Source organism: Oreochromis aureus, linkage group 14, assembly GCF_013358895.1.
Source record: "Oreochromis aureus strain Israel breed Guangdong linkage group 14, ZZ_aureus, whole genome shotgun sequence".
Classification (NCBI taxonomy): Eukaryota; Metazoa; Chordata; class Actinopteri; order Cichliformes; family Cichlidae; genus Oreochromis; species Oreochromis aureus.
The window spans coordinates 1,769,942-1,790,616 of NC_052955.1; the positions used below are offsets into that span (position 1 = coordinate 1,769,942).

Consider the following 20,675-nt stretch of genomic DNA (forward strand, 5'->3'; position numbering starts at 1 on the left):
ATTCTGTTCATCTGTTCACCCTGAAACCAGCAGCACTGAATGAAGGGAGGGAAAGACCATCTCTGAATGGAGGAGGGGGCCTAAGGGTCCATCTGTCACCATCTTACAATGCTGTGATTGCAGCCATTCCCCAGCTCTCTGTGAGAGGGACTCGTGGTTATTGATCAGTAAGTGTTGATCAATGATCATGAGAATTTGCATGTTAATGATGATAAACTGACCTCAGCTAGAATGAACAGAATCAACCTGATACTGTGTCCACACTGGTACCAGAGGTGGGGTCCATCACTGACTGGTTCCCAGTGTTTTCCTCCCGCTGCTGCTCGCTGTGAAAGCTTCTGACGAGTAATGAAACGCTGCTGGTGACAGTGTTAACCTGTGCGCTGTATTCACCGTTGTTTCCATTGATCGCCGCACTTCATTTATTATTCATCCGTTGCTGTCTGGACGCCACATTGGGCCTCGGGGACGTACAAGCTTGGTTCGGCTTCATACGTGCGATATCAGCTTTCAGCACACTCGGACTGCTCGATAAGGAGCCCGCCTTTGTTATCCAGCAAACTCTGCTTTTATTTTCTTCATCATGATTTCATGTAGATGATTATTGATCTGAAAACTTGGTTTTATTTCCTACTTATGTATTGAAGTGTTAACAGACGAGGTTTAAAAGCCCTGCAGGATGCAAACAGCAGTTACAGCTGAATCTTTGCTCAGATGCATTTGAAGCAGATGGTTTCCTTTAAAGTCACTGCAACTCTGTATGTTCTGTATTTCAGTGGGAATGATCTGTCTGCACCACATGTCTACATAACTACACACCTGTCCGAACACACAGGCCGAAGCATCTGTGATGAACCTGTTTAGCGTCATCTTCAGCAGAGGTTGAACAAAGCTCAGCTCCTCTGAGGATGTTTGAAATCTTATCCACGTCCTTCCTTCATCTCATTTTTCCATCAAAGTCAAGAATTGAAGTAAAAACTTCTCTGATAAACTCTGTTTAATCCACAGTCGAACATAGAAAACATAAAAACGCTTTAACTGAGACATTTTACTTGGTTTATTTATAAGTCCATTTAAAAACCAAAGTGCTGTACAAAGTACAACAAACACACACAAAGAACAAAACAAAACAGAGCCACAGGAAACAGCTACGCAGCAAACATGTTTTCAGATTTAAAGATGCCGAGTGTTGGAGAGGCAGACTGTTCAAAGTTTAGGCGCAGCGATCGCAAAGGCAACTTATCACCTCAGAGTTCTGTTTGGAGTATTTTTAGCTAAAAGATCGGAGAGGTACGAGGGAGCGAATCCAATAAGAGACTTAAAAACAACCAATAATTCTGGAGCGTACGGGAAGCCGGCGTAAACGAGCCAAGCCTGGGGAAATATGGTGGCGTTTACGTGAGCCTGTCAGGAGTCGGGCTGCACAAATAAATATCAGCTCATGTTGAAGCGTCTCAAAGGTGTTGGTGCGGAGGCCAAAACAGGCTGCAGGCGTAGCAGGCACCAAAGGGGGGCTGATTGAAAACAGGCTGATGATTTTGAAATAGAGATGGAACAATTTCAGAATAATGGTCCTCAATAAAAACTCACGAAGACTCAGAGGATTCAGAGGACCCTGAGGAATCTCTGTGTGCAGGGACGAGGCCGATAACTGCGACCTTCAGCAGCGCTGCATTAAAACATCAGTGCACGCGCTCAGCGGCTCAGCGTGTTGTCCACACGTGCGGGTTACTGCTCCATGATGGAGAAGGAGCCAGGTGGAGGACCGTGAACCCAGAAACAAGACGAAGCAAAGCCAGCACCGCCGGGCAGCTGCTGTCCTCGGCTCACAGACCATCACAGACTGAGGTTAGCGAGGGAACGTGGACTGTCCATGCAAAGGACTCTGTAAATGAATAAATATGAGAAACGTGCGGCTCGTGCTTTAAACTGTGAGCTCGCAGTAAACTGAGAGCAGAGCGGGCTCAGCATGAGGAGACAGTTAACTGTGATCAAATAAATCTGCACTTCCTCTGTTTACCCTCGGCCCCTTTCTCCCTCCTCCCCCACCCCGACTGCACCTCCACCCCCTCGCTCATTGTGTGGCAGAAGCATAAACAGCACAGCGCTCCACCCTGCAGGGAGAAGCGAGCGCCGATCCCAGACCAGGGCAGAGACATAAACTCAAACAGCTGCGCTTCGTTTTCACGACAACACCAGCATATGGGTGCCATGGAAACCACTGCGTGCAGTGCTAACTGTTAGCATGTTAACGGTGAAGCTGTGCTGAAGGCCTGAGGAGGATGATGATGATGATGATGGTCTGCACCACAGTTTACAGCTGATCTGAACTCTGACCAAAACTATGCAGACGCCCCCCTGGCCCCTCCTCCACCCCCACCCCCTCCACTTTGTAACAAATCCCACAAAGTGGAGCTTCATGTTGTTGGTGCTGACCAAATGTTTCCCTTCAGCCCCCCCAGGAGGCGCGCCCCCTGGGGGGGGTGAAGTTTGAAGGTTTCACTGCACTCTTTCCCTTTGAGTAGTTTGACTTTATTGAGCTGTTTGGTTTTCGTCACACTCCAGTGAAATATGATATTTTTACAGGGTGTCTTTATTGTTGCGGCAGCTGAATCACAGGAATGTTTCGGAGCCAATGAAGCCTATGTTGAGCAGGTTGGTGGGGGCCCGAGGGCCGACACGCCTCAGAGCCACAACTGTCCTGTTTCATCATCACCATCAAAACTAGAACCAATTCTCACGCTCGTAGAGGGCGACTCCTCTATCCTCTGACTGAACTGACGTCCATGACAAACGAGGCTCTGGATCAGCTGATACGAGGCCTAAAGAGCGGACCTGACAGGGGGCGTGTCTGCAGCTGTGACCACCCCGAGGGGGTCGCACCTGAATGTGCAGACCTGCTGTCACACACGTCTCGTGGTTTCACACAGATGCTTTTACGTGGACAACGCTTACATCAAAGGCATGTTTTGTAAGTATTCTGAAGGAACAACCCCCCCAGCTCCCCGATACGACCTTTGACCTTTGATGGTTAAATCAGAAACAACACAAAGAGGGACTTTCCTAAAAGCTAGATGTTGGTGAGTGTGATGACTTCAGACAAGCGTGGGCCCGCACATGAGCCCGAGTGAGTGTAACCATGGAAACGTGCGTCACAGCGACACTTATCTGAGTCGACCTCAAACAGCCAACTCCACGCGAGCGTGCGAGCGGCAGCTCGAAGCGGCGCGGTCGCCGTGAGGATACACTCCAGCTGGCAGAAGAATAACCGCTGCCTGTGTGGGGGTCCCAAAGGTGGCTGAGCCCAGGAACGAGCGGTGAGCTCCAGCAGCTTCTGAGGATGGATTTCTCCCACCGCGGGTCACAAAGGAGGCGCAGCAGCGGGTCTGTCTCAGTGTCAGCGGAGGGTGGGAGTGTCTTCCTGTCTGTCCTCGGAGGCTCCGCGGTCTCACGGTCCTGCCGTCCTACAGGAAACCAAAGGTTTCCAACTGTTTCCTTCCTCGGGACCCACACTCAGGGGCTGTCTCTCTCTCCCTGTCTCACTCTCCGTCAGTGTCTCTCATCCGGCTCTGTTCTCTTTAATTGATGACGCACACAGAGGGGGAGAGAGGGGGGAGTGGGTGAGCAGGTTGCTAGGAGACAGGAGTGTGTGTTATATCTCTCTGTAGAGGTTGATGTCACTGTGTGTGTGTGTGTGTGTGTGTGTGTGTGTGTGTGTGTGTGTGTGTGTGTGTGTGTGTGTGTAATTAAATAATGCCAGTGAATCATCTCCATTCAGCTCTAATGGAGTTCACTGCAGCTTATATAACGCCTGTCTGTCTGTTCTGGATGTGAAGTCCGCTCTTTTGTCCCCTCACAGCCTCCATACGCAAACACATGACCTGAGGTACAAACACCTGAACATGAGCTTCATCTCGGTGCTGCTGACGAGCCTGAAACATCCAAGAGCGACAGTAGCCAGAACATCGCTGCTCATTACTCAGAACCAAGCAGACGCCCGAGGACACCAGCGAGCCTAAAAGTATTTGTACGCTCTTGAAAGGACCTGGATTCACGTGAATCGTCTGTACTGCTGTAAAAAGCAGATGTCTGTGAAAAGCATCTGATCTCTGGTGCAGACACGTCGCCCTCTCTGCTGACGCTCTGCTCCGTCCTTGCTCAAAGACTCTGGGCTTCTCAAGAGCAGCTGGATTTCACCTCATCCAGGAGACGTCTTCACTTTGAAACGTCAGACTTAAAGGAGTCCAGGTGTTTCTTTTTTTAAGTTTGTCAGAATTCAGACTATGACCTGGATGACTGGGAACCTACAGAGATGATCCAGCACTCGCTTTGACTTCACAGAAGTCAAAGTTCTTCTCATTAACGTAGAAGACAGAGCATCCGGATCCGTTTGGACTTCATTATATGAACATTTCTCACAATCCCACATCTTTGCCTGGAATAATTCAGGGAAGCTAGCGTCACTCCGGCGCTCCAAACGCATCTCCTTCCAGGTGAAGCTGCGACTCTTTGAGTCTCTCATACTGTTTTGTTTTCCATGGACTGGGAATCAGTGCACGAAGAACCAGCTGGACTGGTGTTCCACCCGATGATTCGCATCATGCTCGACGCAAACAGAATAACCATAATGCATTGGTGCTCCCCGAGGGGGAGAACAGAGGAGCCAGATTATCCCTCCTCCTCTACCAGCTGGTAATCTTAAGACACTAGTAGAAAGTCCTTTTACTTTTGGAAAATAGTATTTGTATATCCTCTACAAGGTGTGAGTACATGTGGAAAGCGTAGTTATGCTATAACAGGGGTCAGCAACCTTTCTGATGATGAGTGCCGTCTAAAATTTCCTCAGAAGTCAGAGTGCCATATGATTGCATTAGCAATAAATTTAATAACGCTCTATATCAACAGTTACACACAATATAGAACAACTTGATAGAATTATATTTGTTTGCAGATGTTGGCAGCTATCAGCGAATAGTTATCAGCTATTTTGAAACAAAAAAGACTCTTTTTATCCATAACAGCAAATGAACTGTACAACAGAAAATGCAAATGCTATTTATGGTCTCCTCACAACAATGATAAGAAAAATAAACTGGGCCAATATGGTATGTTTGTTAATACAGAGACACACATGTTAATGTGATCTCTGGTCTCCCACTCAGAGACACAGGTCTCCGAGTGTCCAGCATTCAGACGGCTACCTGAGGACACTCATGTGAGAGAAAATCTGCTCACACAGATATGTAGAGCCAAATACTGTCAATAAGGCCTCTGCAATGTTCTGAAGACAGTTAAACTTGTCAGGTAGTGATGTCCAGCAGGTGAAAATGCAGCTCCATGAACACGCACAGCTGTGGATTCCAGCTGCGTTCTGCAAACTTTGACCCCACAGAGTCGAGCTTTTCAGTTCAATCAGCTGCATTTCGATGTCCTCTGTGTCCAGGCAGTTAATGCGAGACAAATCCAGCTGCTCATTAAAGCTTTCTGGTTTGATGAGAAAAGAAAACATTGGTCCACCTGAAAGTCCCGAAAACACACTGTGAATTCTGCCTCGAGTCTTCGGATGTATCCGTGTATTTCCGCTGTGCTGATGCTGCGCTGAGCAGACAGCTCCTGAAGCTTTTGAAGTGTCAGAATGTGGAAAATTCAACATCGCTTGAAAAAACTGCCAGCTAGCAATTACAAGTTGAATCTGGTAGTTGGGTTGTTCGCTAAGATGCCGTCATTAAGAAGCGGCACAACTAATGTGTCTACGCAAGCTAATTTGCAGTGTGCACCGCTGGCCCGGCCATTTATTTTTTATTTATTCTTCTCAGATTAATTCACTGCATGTCGTGCCATCAGTTAACCCTTCACGTGCCAGCTGTGGCACGCGTGCCCAGGGTTGCCGACCCCTGTGCTATAAAGACTAGACAGAGACTTGGAAAAAAGCTGCAGGTCTTCCAGCCCAGGCTCCTCTTCAGCAGCACAGACAGCAGAAATAAGAACCACCTCCAGAACAAGTCCAACCCGAGCCGGGCAGAACCGCAAAAACACCCAAAAACAGAACTCATGAGTGAGGTCTCTGTGTATGTGAGCCTTCACTCAGCGCCTCGACGCTCACATTCTCCGTCAGCACGCACAAAGATTCACTTCACCATCAAACAGTTGAGCTTTCTGGCATCGTTGTATTTTTACTCAGTTGTATATAGCATTTGTATTCTATTTTTATCTTATTGTATATTTTATTCCATTTTATTCTACTGTATATAGTATTTTATTCTATTCTGTACAGTTGTGTACTGTATTTATTCTTATTTTATTTTATTCTAATTTTTGCTTCATAACTTTTGCACTGTCCACTTCCTGCTGTGACAAAACAAATTTCCCACGTGTGGGACTAATAAAGGTTATCTTATCTTATCTTATCTTATCTTTAGTTCAGGGTTCGTACGCTTTTTTCAGGGTCAAATTCAAGCACTTTTTAAGCACTTTCAAGGTCCCTTTTTAAGCTTTTCCAGCACACAGTTGCAGCAACTGTGACGTTCACTAGTAGAACTGACACACAAAACAAAACGACTACACTACACACTAACTACACGAGACAACACTAACTTGAGACTCCAAACATGATAAACATCACAAATCTCTCACGTATCAAAACTCTCTCTCTCTTTTTCACTCGCTCGCTCTCTCTCTCTCCCAACAACCAAATACCACATGTTGTCGTATCATTTTTTGATTGGTCGACATGGTACATTTTCCACCAATAGGGAAGGAGTGTTTTTCTTTTTCACTCACAAGCAAAGCGTGTTTGCTAGCGCTCTCCATAAAAACGCCGTTTTACTGTTTCTTCCCGAGTAAACGCCACTGTTTTATTCAGAAACCCCCAAAAACATCGGTTTTACGTGACCTATCAACACAATTTAAAAACTGGTATATAGTTTGAAGTCCGCGTTAGACCCAAGTTGAAATGGAGACTCTGGGTCCGTCGATGAGGGTTAATCAAAAGCCTTAAGTTAGCTAGTTATGTATCGGGCTAATGTTTAAAGCTTTCACTTGAGTAAATTAACTCATATTACTGCTAAGTAATGTTAGCTAAGTTCACAGCATGTTCCATAATAGCGCTGCCATACTGCATCACACTCAGTGCATTTCAATCATTTCTCCAGCGAGTTTGATAGCTAGCAAAATAATAACCATAATTTAAAAAAAAACAGCATGTGTAACGTTCGCGTACTGGAAAATTATTTACTAGCACTCACCTATCATGCGACTGGAGAACGCAAACTCCGCCATTGTTGTTTTCCATCAAACACTCATTAAAACAGCAACCTACAGGTATGTTAGCGCACTCATCCCCGACTGTCCGAGGGAGGGGCGGGGTCACATATTGAAACAGACGCAAGGCAGCCCAGGCGGGAAATTTTGCGTTTGCGACTCATTTTATTTCTCTATCTGATAAGAAAACAATTCAATCAGATAGCTATTTATTGTGAATGAAATACAGTTACATTTTCAAGCACTTTTAAGCACCACATCTGAAATTCAAGCACTTTTCAAACCTTGAAAAGACGACATTAGAATTCAAGCATTTTCAAGGATTTCAAGCACCCGTACGAACCCTGTTAGTTCCACAATGAAGGAGCTCAGCGCAGTAAATACTACGTAAATCATAAAGCAGTGAAACACCATCAGAGCAGTTCTCAGACCGAGCCGCTCTCCTTGTGCTGCTGGAGGTCAGCAGTGACTCTGATCCCAACACCGAACCATCCAAAAGCTCTGACTGAGGAAACATCCTGGTGTAAACTGCTGAAAATGATTTCCTGTCAGAGCTGCTGATGACTGCATAACCTTTGGACAGAGAAGACAGATGGTTTGAAAGAGGAGTGAAAGAAGCCGCTATGTCCAGACTTCCCAGACGCCTTAACGCACACTCACATCCTGGGCCATTTGACCTCAGTAAGTCACATGATAGGGTGGGGCTAGGCTTCACAATGGGTTCACCTTAAACCTTGGCTGATTGTGACCCACATCCATTTTCACACCTTGGCTCGTGTGATGAGGTAGAGGACACTCCCATAGGGCTGAAATCTGGGACCAGTTGCTCTTAGAACTGAAGAAGCTTCTGGGATGAAACATCTTCAAGAAACTTAAAGAAGTCCAGACGCTTTTCTCTCCAAGCTCTTTAGACTCTGATGACCCGGATGACCTTCACAGTCATTGCATAACCTTAGTTAACCCACCAGTGACACAGCACTGCTGCTCACAACAAGCTGCTGCTTTAACCAACCACAGGCTGCGTCCACGTCATCAGCTACACTTTACCTCCATGTCAGACTAAGGCTTATTATCAGCTGCAAACATTTGATTGGTTTACAGCTGCTGTTGGTAATTCTCAAAAGTATCTTTGGTGACGCAGGTGGCCAAAATGTGAACTGCAGTCAGCATCCTGTTCGCTTTGCTTGTGGTGCGAGCAGCATGAGAACACAGAGCAGACATTCCCGGTCTTTCTCAGTCCCGTGGTGTAAAATAAGGATGTTTAGCATCAGCTGCTGATGCGTTTCAGTTTCCCTCGAGGTGTCACTTGATCACTGGGGCGGGGCCATCTCTGTCAGCGTTAGTGATGTGTATTTAATCTTTCTGAACTTAACCAACAAATTTTTAGTATTTCAAAAAAGATAAACTTAATTAGAGTCCTTTTCCTAAAGCCTTCCCCGACAGCTCGACACTTCTTACCCATCTAACTCTTGCAGCACATTCATCCGTCGCCTTGATGACAGAGTGCAACGGTCAACTTGGCAAAATTAAACAGCTGTTGTTTTCCAAACCTTACAGAAGAGCATGACTGATGCTACACTGCCTAAATTCTGTTGTTACAGCGCCGATGCTTCTCATAAATCCAGAAAAAAGCGTGAGTGTAGGAATGGTTGGAGTCTTTGTTGGTTTTAGGGATTAGCGGACTCCATTTCTAAGACAACATTCATCAGTGTTAGTCAGTGTTGACCAGCACATCAATCCAACATCTCGGTGTCAGCAGATTGAAGCTCAGCTCATCACACAAAGCTGTTAGAGGCCATCAAAGAGCCTGTGAAGGTCACACTCAGGAACATTAAGCCAATCTTTCAGACACTGGCAGCTAAAAAAGTTCAGTACATGGAAACAGGACCATATAGTGTGCTTTAAAAGCAGGAATCATAATTCTTGGATGGAAGAAAATCACCCCCCCAAAAATAAACCTGGTGTCAGAAGCGACGTTTGAATTCCGGCCTGGTAGGGACGCTCATTCGCCGCCACTTTCACTCCTCGTCTTCGGAGTAAAAGCAGTGCTATCAGCTTAACGCTGACTCAGGCCCGCAGCCTTTGTTTGTGCCGTGAATCGTGTTCGGAGTGTAACCACAGAAACCGACAACAGTCGTTGAATTACTGATGGGTGAAGAAAACATGATCACGGTGAGTCTGTGCAGAGCCTTTCACCGGCTCTCTAATTGGATTTTGCGTTCCTTTAAGCGGCGCTGAGGAAGACAACAGCTCGGCCAAAAAAACAGCTCCTGAAGGGAGTGGGCGTTAACACCCCCTCCGGTGGAAACAACACCGGCTGCTTTAAAGCGGGACTTTCAGCAGGTCTGCCGAGTCAGAAGAAAACAGCATTTTAAAAACTGCAGCTTCGCTCAGACAGGATTAAAACCGCAGGGGACGTCAGTACTCCCTGTAGGCCCGGATCAGCTCGGGACGCTGAGCAGGACGATCACGGAAACCTTCACGCTCCAATCTTCTGCTTAGTTTGGGTCACGGCGTCTGCGATGAAGGGCAAGAAAACAAATAGAGAACGGAACAAATCCGGCCTGAAGACCGCTACACCAACATCTCAGGAAAAGGAGCGAAAACTTTCCCCTTAAATCAGGTAGCAGCCGCTCATCGTGACCTCCAGTTCATCTGCTGTAAGCTTTCCTTCAGGGAACAACTATAAAGACCTGAGGAAGTGTCGTTTTGTCTGATTTCCAAACAGATGGATGAACTTGTCTGTATTTGTGTTTCCTTTCTGGTTTTAAAGGTGACGCCCTCCTAGGAACATGTCTCGCCATCGTCGACCATCCCGGTAAAGTTTCCAGGCAGTAATCTGACCCCCGAGCGAAATAAATAAACTTTGATTTAAGGGTCACCGAACAGTCGATGACTGAGATTTTGTTCTGAATTAGGCTTTCTCCTGGAAGTTATAATCCCACTTACACACACATCACAAAGCACAGCCCACAGCCCAGGGACGTGCATGTCAGCTCACCTGGGCTGCAGGTGTGTCTGTGAGTGTCTGCCTCACTGACAGTCCAGGGTGAGCCTGAGTTCATTACTCCGGGTCATGTCGGTGCCAGAGCTCTAATAGACCTAAAATAGCAGCACCACGGGGAATATGCTGTCCTCTGTCTCTCTGTAGGAAAGACATTAACTTCCTGACCTGATGATGGCTCACTTTAGTGGAACAAGGCAGACTCCTGTAGAGGCTTCAATCACAGACACGTGTGTGAATAATGTGCGTTACATACACACAGTACTAATACTCAGAGCTGGTCCCGTAACTGTTCTGCTTCAAACTTGGTGTGACATTCACTGACATCAGTGCATCCCTCAGACCGTCCCCCCAAAGCTAAACCCGAGCCTAACTCACCCCGAGCCTAAACCGAGTCTTGCTTTAATCCTAAAACCAAGTTTTCATCTTCAAACAGGTTTATTCACTTTCACCTGTTTGACAGTGAAAGTTTAACTGACGCAGGTCAGAAACACCAATCTGCTCTCTGCACACACACACACACACACACACACACACACACACACACACACACACAGGCGTGACTTTAAAAACTGAACACTAAAGCTGCCTTGTGACCTTTACCACCCGCAGGTCATCACTACGGCAACCACCTCCCATCCCAGAGGGCACATCATCACTCACAGTGACTCCTCATTGACCCCTGACCCTCCTCCACCCTCCATCAAACCTCCACCCAGTTCCAAGCCTGCATCTCTGCCCAGTAAACTCCACCTGCTCTGCAAAACTCAGATTTAAGAAACTGTGACAGAGCATTCAAGATCAATCAGTTAATGGAGAAGAAGTGGCAGCTCCAGTCATTAGGATGATGAAGACGAGGGTGGGGAGGACGATAAAGACCGGTTATTAGAAGAAATGGACGGGAAATATTCTGCTGCCAGCTGGAAATGATGATGATGATGATGGAAATCTGATTTTCAGGGTTTCACAGCTGAGGAACAGGAGCAGGCGGCGGCTCTGCCGCCACACAGAAGCCCAGGAAAACGATGATGATGATGACGACGTAAGTGATGAAGGTCAGAGGTCACGGTCGCTCATGTCTTCGTTTGTTTTGTTGCTCAGATGGAAACTGTGGGTATCTTAAGACAGGAAGTCACAGAGCTGCAGAGAGGAAACAGTAAACCCTGCCCAGTCCAGACACACACACACACACACACACACACACACACACACACACACACACACAAAGAAAGTGGATAAAAACTCTCTCCATGTCAGTAAGACTGGAATGAAGGTTTAATGGTGCTGGTGTGTGTTTGTGCAACTCACTGTGAGAATGACACACGTGGATTTTGTTTCATTAGATGGTGCTTCAACCTTTGCTTCTCCAGAACACTGATTTTTGGGGCAACACAGAGCGAACGGGGACACAAGGTCCCACAGATCAGAAACATTTCCAAACTGAAAGATCCAATATTAACCAAAGAACCTGGAAACACGTCCTCTGTAAATACAGAGCCTGATTACACCGGGCGGGACCCCGACACACACAGCAGTCTTAAACCTCTGTACCTTAATGCAGCGACACAGCAGAGTTGGTACACAGGCTGTTCAGGCCTGCATGAGCAGCTCACAGCCCGTCTTTAAACAGTGGAAGGAAACTGGAACACCCAAAGACCGAACCAAGTCTGAGCCCTTCTGCATCATCAGCACACACACACACACACACACACACACACACACACACACACACACACACAGGTCAGGACCTCTGACATCACATGTCTGACAGTACAACGTTCCCTGACGTCCAATCACCTGCTCTGTATGTATAACTGTAGGGTCTGCACAGACTTATATTTAGTCGCTATAATCTCTTCATGAACTTTTCCACTCCAAGTGAATCAGCATCAAACCTCAATAAAAACCACCTGAGGGCTTTCTTCCCCTGAGCTCGCCCCCTCAGGCAGTCTGTGCATCAGCCTGTTTCAGTCTGAGATCCATGCAGTCGCCAAACCGGACGGTTCACTGCAGGCCAACAAGCGATGCTTTGTTTTCCAGATTTTCCACAACTTCCTCCAAACTTTGTTAAACACTTCCGGGAGAGATTTTCCTTCCAGGAACTCGCCCATTTAAACTCAATTAAGCTGAATAATAATCTTTTAATTCCAGGAAACTATTGATACGTTGCATTCATGACTGCACACACAGCTCATGCGTTCATTCTCTGTGAGACAAACTGCAGAGCGCAAACTCACGGAGCTGTAAAACTAAGTGTTCCTGTTTGCGTCACGTTGCAGGGAGCGTCAGTCTCTTTTAGGGGGCTTGGCTGTTATTTGCACTGTTTGTTGGACCGTTTGGTGTTTGGCTCTCCCGGCTCAGGTCTCTCTGTTCTCAGTGCAGATAAATCAAATCAAGCTCCAAACAGGTGAAGTCTGTTCAGGACTGCAGCTTGATTTAAGACATGTGATGATGTTGCTCCAGCACACTTCACCAAGAAGCTCACGTGGACAGCTGATACCACCCACTCAAAGTGTTAGCACTGATGTTTCACCAGCAGAGTGACGGCGCGGGGCCGACGGGCTGATCCTGTGAACGTATCAGTCTGAGGCCTGCAGGTGTGGATCTGCAGGTCTGACAGCATAGTCACACACAGAAACCTCAGTGTCTCACTACCAATGTACTCGGTTACTTTCTGAAGCAGTCAGGATCAGCTGCTTCTCTCTGACTGAATGCAGTCAGAGAGAAGAATGGCTGCTGCTCGTATCTGTGCAGGGAACCCCTCAGCTATCATCACAGCACTCCTGGGTATTTAAGGTCCAGCCCAAAACTTCCTGTTCTGCGAGTCCTGCGAGCCTGTTGCGGTTTACACTCCCACTATGCAGACACATTTTTAAATAGCTAATAAGAAGCTAAATCACTGTCAGACAGCAGCTGTTAAAGCACAACACCTCAAACAGACTCACACCTCATGTACCAACAGATATCCTCACATTCACACGTGTCTCTGCGTTCTTGACAAATCAGATCACTGCAAAGGTGAGTATCAGCTCTGGAGTACCACAAGGCACCCGATGAGGACCTCTGACTCTTATTTGTTTTATTTATGTGTAGATGCTCCCACTTCCACCCATGCCCTGATGACACTCTGACTTATCTTTGCATCCCAGCAGACCCTGGTTATCCACCCAAACCCAGCAGCACAGATAACAGAGCTCCTCTGGGAGCAGGCGGCCAGCTGTACACTCGCTTTACTTTATTTCAGAGAAAACTGATTTTGGTCTGTACAATTAATGTCCTGCTTTGTAACACCTGTACAGGGTGGAGTTAATGTTTAAACTTTACATTATGAAGGGCGTGGCCTCTTTGACAGGTGGCTGGTGATACAGGTGGCTGCTGGGCTTCACCCTGGGTAACAGGAGTCCCTGAAATACTGGATGCTACTGAGTTACAGGTATCAATGTGTGTGTGTGTGTGTGTGTGTGTGTGTGTGTGTGTGTGTGTGTGTGAGATGATCCATAAAAACCAACACAGCCATGGCCAAAACACCAGAAACCAGTGGGTGGTGTCATGTAGCTCCATCTTTGCTATACAGTCTATGTTTTAATCAAACAGTGCAGGAGCAGATTTACCTGCAGCCACAGACTAACTGTCCACCTCAGCTCAACAACGCGAGGAGAAGAAGAAGAAGAGTGTTTTTGTCTGTTCTTCTTCTGTGGTTATAAACAAACCTGAACCGGAGGGATCAGTGTGTGTGTGTGTGTGTGTGTGTGTGTGTGTGTGTGTGTGTGTGTGTGTGTGTTTACAAACCTGTTGTGTCACACTCACTCATTTCTGATCAGCCTGTTTGATCCGTGACGTCACTGTCAGGTCAGCCCTGATTTCAGGCCACCCAGTGTTCCTGCTCACGCACATGCACACGCACGCTTGCACACACACCGATGACAGTGATTTAAAGGTGATCAGCATCACAGAGAACACGCGTGGGCTGCGAGTGTCACGCGTCGGTGTGTGTGTGAGTCTCCGTGTGTGTGTGTGTGTGTGTGTGTGTGTGTGTGCGTACTCACGGTGTTCCGGAGGTCCTGCAGCGCTACGCTCATCCTGGAGCTCCGTCCCCGAAATCAGAGCGCTACCGACGGCCGCTCCGCCGGCCCATCCTCCCGGCTGTCCGTCCGTCTGTGCCGCGCTCTGGCCGTCTGTGTGTGAGCGTGCGAGTCTGTGTGTGTGTGCGCGTGTGTGTTGTCCCGGTCTCCTTTTGTCTGTGTGCTGCAGGAGCAGCAGGAGGAGGATCGGGAGGTTTTTCGGTTTTCTCCGCTTCCCTCTCTCTCTCCTCAGACCCCGCCCAAAATCCAACCAGCCTCTTCCTCTCACAAACAAACACACCCCGAGACACACAGGGACTGACGTCACTCACACGGCCCTACGTCACCTCCTCCAGCTCCTCATCGCTCTGTGGCTGCGGTAAGTTTTCCTCATTTCCGCACTGAGCTTTCTGTGAATTCACCACGCGTGGCCTCATTCCCACCCTGTGGGGCGAAAATCCGCCGCTGTTAGCCCTCCTCCTCCCCCAATATTACACTTTCATTACTTCCTCCAACTCCCAGAACCCACGGCGGCAGTGACTCCTGTGACCGCAGCTTCAGCCTCCACGACTCTGAAGGTTTAACGTTCAACGTTACCGCGCGCACATCACGGCACGGTCCCCGGCATCCGTGAAAAAGTTACTCAGATTAAACCGAGCAAAGTGAAAAAAATATATGTTCAGTTTTATTTTTTACAAACACAGCAGCAGACCTGAACATCTGTTCACATCTGTTCACAGAGCCACACCTCTGCTCAGTGCTCGTGAATACACACCAGATACACGCTCACACACTGACACAGGTGCCTTAGATTGTAAGGTAAAGACAATAATACAGAGAAAAACCCAACAATCATATGACCCCCTATGAGCAAGCACTTTAGCGACAGTGGGAAGGAAAAACTCCCTTTTAACAGGAAGAAACCTCCAGCAGAACCAGGCTCAGGGAGGGACCTTCACACCGGGAACTGGACACACGCAAAACCGGGAATGTGATCCATCGTTTTCAAGGAAGGGAAGTGTTCTTTATCACCTCAGAGCCACCGTACTACACCACCCTTAAACTACTTTCTGTACTTTTATGATTAGATGTGTAATTAATGGTCAGTGTGAGAGCTGAACGCTGGTCGCTGGCGTGAGAGCCCGAGGACTCCATCAGCCTCACAGGACGGGCTTAGAAACCACGGCTGTGTGTACACACACACACACAAATCAATAAACTGGTGTTTATTGCTCTTCCTGCTCTTAACGGCTCTTTGGGGGACGCTCACATGTACGAACCACGAGTCAGTGAGAGCTTTCAAAATGGTCTGAATTTATCTGTCCAGCAAACATAACTTCAATCCAGGTGATTTTCCTCTCAGGGCACGTTTCACTTCTTTGTGTCCAGGAACACAAACCTGTAGAAATCTCTAAAGCTCAGACAGTACAGCTCATGGGCACTGAGTGCTGCCCCTCTGCAGGCTTCCAGAAGCTGGCCAAGCAGAAAAGACAGTAGTCTTTTTGGAGTGAGGGCTTGAAAACAACGTGTTTGAGACCGAGGATGGAGGGAGGGGCTGCATGAGGCCCAGCATAAGACAAAGAAAGATTATTCTGAGCAGTGAATCATGCAAAGCTGCTCTAAGAATATAAGCAGGAAATGAGCAGAACACTTTCATTTTATCCAATCAAAATGTCGGCCAAGGGAATGAAAGGATCGAGAGGATGAAACGAGCATTTATAAAGACGACCGCGCTCCATGTGAGCTGACGCTGTCACCTGGAGCAGGTGGGCGGGGTCAGACGGGTTCAGCAGGTTCTCCCACGTCACGGCTCACAGGAGGCACAAACCAGGAACCAGCTGGACTGGATCAGCAGGAGGAGGAAGTGCTCAGATCTCAGCGTCAAAATAAAATTCCACCCAGGAGCAGGCCACATTATTAGGTACACCTGGAGCTCAGACAGAGGTTCTTCTTTCGGCGGTGACTCATGCTGTCACCTGCGTCTGTGTCACACCTGCTGCCTAATTAAACTGTGCAGGTGTGAACAGAGCAGTGGTTCTGCCCCCTGCAGGCACACTGCAGTAACTACACAGATTAAAAGGCTTTAAAAGAATCACTTCTTTCTTTCTTCCTGTTACCAAATACAGCACTCAGTCTGGGATATTAACAATATTTACAATATTTAACAATATTTAACTAATTAGTAATTATACTTTGATTAATTCAGACCTGTCCAGACAATGTTTGGGGTGACCGTGGCTCAGGGGGTTGGGAAGGGCACCTGTAACCGGAAGGTCACCGGTTCGGCCTCTCTGTCCTGGCGTTGTGTCCACTTGGGCAACCGCACTGGTGTTGGCTTTAATGAATGATGCCTGTCATTGTAAAGGGCGCTTTGGGTGCCCTGAAAAGCTGCCTCCATAGTAATGATCCAGCGCTTTATTATTATTATTATAATGATAGTATATACAATAACATATGTGATTATATGATTATCATGTATAATCAGTGATTGATTGATCAGGCGCTGCAGGACAAACATGTTTGTGATGTCTCTGCACTGTGACTATTTCACATCCATGAAGGAAGCGTGTCCTGTTCTGCTGACACAAGCTTCTATGATCATCTCACAGTAAAGCAGTGACAGTGACGCAAACACAGCAAACTGGAAATGAAGTCAAAGGTTATCCAGCAGCTCCCCCTGCTGGCCGCAGACACACAGTACAGGGAGCAGTTCTTCAGTCTCCTCTGTGAGCTACTCGCCCGTGACATCACGTGGAGGAGCTTCGCACAGCTCCCTTCTTTTCCTTGTTTCCCTCACGCCTCTGTCATCGAGGCTGTTTTCGTTCTAAAGTGTTGACCTGTTTCTGTCAGATGATAGTGAACGGTCAGTATGTCCACAGCCACCAGGTGGCAGCACGTCATTAATCCTCCAGGCGTCGCTGCTGTTCTCACAGAGCTGAGTGAGAACCTCCTCCGTCACACATACACCCTCTGCATGTCCTCCTTCACTGTATCCATCAACCTCTGAGCTCGTCCTCTTCTCCTCCAGCCTGGCAGCTCCATCACATCCACTCTCCCTCCCTTAAATTCTCATATCTTCCTATTCATTTTTTCATTCTGTCTTGTGTTATTTGTGCTGCTGGCTCCAAAGCAAACTGCCCCTTTGTGGATGATAAAGTTTCCCTCGGTCTCGTCTGCACACCTGCAAACCTCCTCTGATGGACTCAGGTGTTCTACACCTTCAGCTCGGCCTCCTCCTCCTCCTCCATACATCGCATCCCAGCAGGTCTCACCGCCATCTTTAAACCTCCCCTTTACCTCTTGCTCCTTCTGCCACCACCCTTGACACCCGTCTCCACCCACTCCACCCTGCCTGCTCTCTCATCTTCACCTGTCTTGGGCACCGTCCATGGCTTTATGGTTGACCCCAACTATTTAAGCTCATCCACCTTCACTACCTCTCCTCCTGTCTGTGTCTCGCCTCCACTGGGTTTCTAACCTCCACCTGCTCCCTACTCTCACTGCAGATCATCTGAAAGACTCCTGCCTGATTCATGTTCGGTGATGGTTTATCATCTGTAGATAGAAACTAACTTTTGAATCTAAAAGAATTTAGACCCTCCTCGTTGTTTGGACCAGGAAATGACTGATGATGTCATTTCCTGGCAGATTCTTTCTTTCTTTAGTGCTTCAACCTTTCACCATCTTTTTGTCTTCTTTCTTTCCATCTTCCGTTTTCTTGTTCTTTATTTCTTTTCATTTTCTTCCCATCCTGCCCTCTTTTTTCTGACGGTTCTTCCAAAGAAGACGACCTCCCTCCTCATCACATCCTCTTCTCCTCTCATTTCCCTGTGAGGAAGGAGAGAGGAGAGGAGAAGAGGCGGTGAAGGAAAGGAGGTGAAGTGAATGAGGAGCTCTTCAGCGTCACCTTGTCATTGAGCAGAAGAAAAGCAGCAGCTGCATCTGTCAAAGAGACGAAGATGAGCTGCAGTGAAAACCTTCAGCTTCTCGCTGTCGGGTGACTTCTTATTGTGGGAGAGACGCCGGCGATGCTCAAACACCTGCAGGAGGCTGACTCATCCTCACCTGTGCGCTCCAAACGTCACTTTACATGATGCGGCGGCGGTGTTTGCGTCACTTCGTCTTTCAGGTTTCAAACGCAGTTACAGCTGAAGGTCAGCCTCCTGAAAACAACATTTCCTTTGTGCGTCTTTGTGAAGTTTCAGTGAATCAGATGTGAACTCATCACAGGCCGCGCTGCAGACACACACACAGGAAGTCCACCCAGACTCAAACGTGGACCACGTCTCCTCCAGGTCCTCTCCATGTGATGGACTCCAGCTCTGCGCCTGGTTTTAGATCTCACCATGAAAGAAAGAAAAAGGCCGATGGCTGAAATGTAAAGGAGGAACTGTGAAGATGGTCTGGAGTCACGCAGACACTCAGACGTTGTTCTGTCGTGTCGATGGACAAAGAGACGCTCTGGTATAAAATGTGTTAAACACATACATGGATATTAAAAGTGAGTCTTGAAGTTGAGGCAGATACAGTCCCAACAAGTAACAGCTGGCTGCTTACCTGAGCCAGGTCGAGCTCTTACCTGCAGCGTTTCACAAACATGGGGTTTCATTTTGTTTCGAAGTTAAAATGACTCATCTGCATAAACGGCCAGAAGTAGAAGACGTGTGGATGTGTGAACAAACTGAAGCTCAGCGACCTTTTAATCAGGAGGAAGCAGCTGCTGCAGAGGTCAAAGGTCATGTCTCTTAAACGTTAAACTCTGAAGTTTGTGTCATCTTCTCGCTGCAGACTGAACCCAGAGCACGCCACGCCTACCCATCATGCACTGGGCCCCACACAAAACTCGCAGTCTGACTCACCTCCAAACCTGGAGGCTGATGATAACGTCACCGCGGCAACACACTGTGTTTCTCCACTTTATCAACTGCTCTGTGATTGGTTAGCCCTGCTGATCGCAGTTTGACCTCTGATCTCCTGAATGCTGCTGACATCATCGTGCTGTGTGTGTGTGTGTGTGTGTGTGTGTGTGTGTGTGTGTGTGTGTGTGTGTGTGTGTGTGTGTGTGTGTGTGTGTGTGTGTGTGTGTGTGTGTGTGGCTTCTGATGATGATTTCACCTTAAAAAGACGATTCATTGAAAACAACTAATCAGCTGCTGTATACATCACACACACGCACTCAGACACACACACACACACACACTCACACACACACCACACACACACACACGCACTCACACTCACACACACACACACACACACACACTCACACACACACACACTCACACTCACACACACACACACACACACACACACACACACACACACACACACACACACACACACACACACGCACTCACACTCACTCACTCACACACACACACACACACACACACACACACACACACACACACACACACACACACACACACACACACACACACACACGCACTCACACTCACACACACACACACACACACACACACACACGCACACACACACACACACACACACACACACACACACACACACACACACACACACACACACACACACACACAGAGTTAAAAGGCAGTGTGCGCTGCGTTCCAGTGAAGCTTTCAGATGTAATTAACGCTCATTAAGGTTTATTGAAGCTGTTTAAACGCTGGTGTGTGATTGGCTGACGGGCTGATTGGCGGCTCAGGCTCTTTGTGCGGCTGCAGCTGCCGTTTCCTGTTTTATAAAGAAACGCTCACTTCTTAACAAGACGGAGAGGTGTATGACGTCATGGCAGCTTCCTGTCAGAGGCTAAAAGCACCTGCACATCCACCTAAAGATGACTCGCTGCTGCTGAAGCAGATGATGGAGATGATGTCGGGTTAGGGGTCTCACATTTAGACATCAGGCATCAAAATAGAATGTAAATATGTCTATATGTCTGTTAGTACACAAACCTCACCGCAGCCGTAGCACCAACACAGCTACAGCTGTCTGTGTCACCGTCCACCTGTCAGTCAAAGAGGCCACGCCCCTAATAATGCACACTTTAAGCCTTGATAGGATTTAAAGCCTGCATGACTGTGCAGACTGTTGTTACACATTAATGATACATAATATCCACTGTTTTCTGTTTGCTGTTTGACTTTGTTGTACTTTTCAGTTTAAATATTATCTTTGCTTAGTTTAGGCGATCATCTGATGTTCATCGTTTTCCTTGTTATTCTCCCTCCTGTGTTCCACATGCCTGGTCTGTGGTTCCGTTATATCATCCCTGTTCAGTCGGTTTGTCTTCGTGTTTATTAAGCTCAGGTGTTTCAGTCTCACTGTTAGTTTCCTGTTTTACTCTGACAGTCTCTTGTCCTGTGTGTAAT

At 47.5% G+C, this 20,675-nt stretch overlaps 1 protein-coding gene and 1 long non-coding RNA gene across 2 annotated transcripts in view; one reads left to right on the forward strand and one right to left on the reverse strand.

The window, feature by feature from the left end:
- The window catches only part of ece2b (endothelin converting enzyme 2b), a 38,504-nt gene extending 22,168 nt beyond the window's left edge, over window positions 1-16,336 (reverse strand). Inside the window, exon 1 of the mRNA XM_031751865.2 lies at window positions 14,311-16,336. Within this exon, the coding sequence (XP_031607725.2) occupies window positions 14,311-14,343 (33 nt within the window). The 5' untranslated portion in view covers window positions 14,344-16,336. The remainder of the gene's footprint in view (window positions 1-14,310) is intronic.
- On the forward strand, window positions 2,436-4,226 carry LOC120443646. Its single transcript, XR_005615561.1, has 2 exons — window positions 2,436-2,971; window positions 3,860-4,226. It is a non-coding gene; the product is annotated as an uncharacterized LOC120443646 (long non-coding RNA).
- Window positions 16,337-20,675: the final 4,339 nt, after the last annotated feature.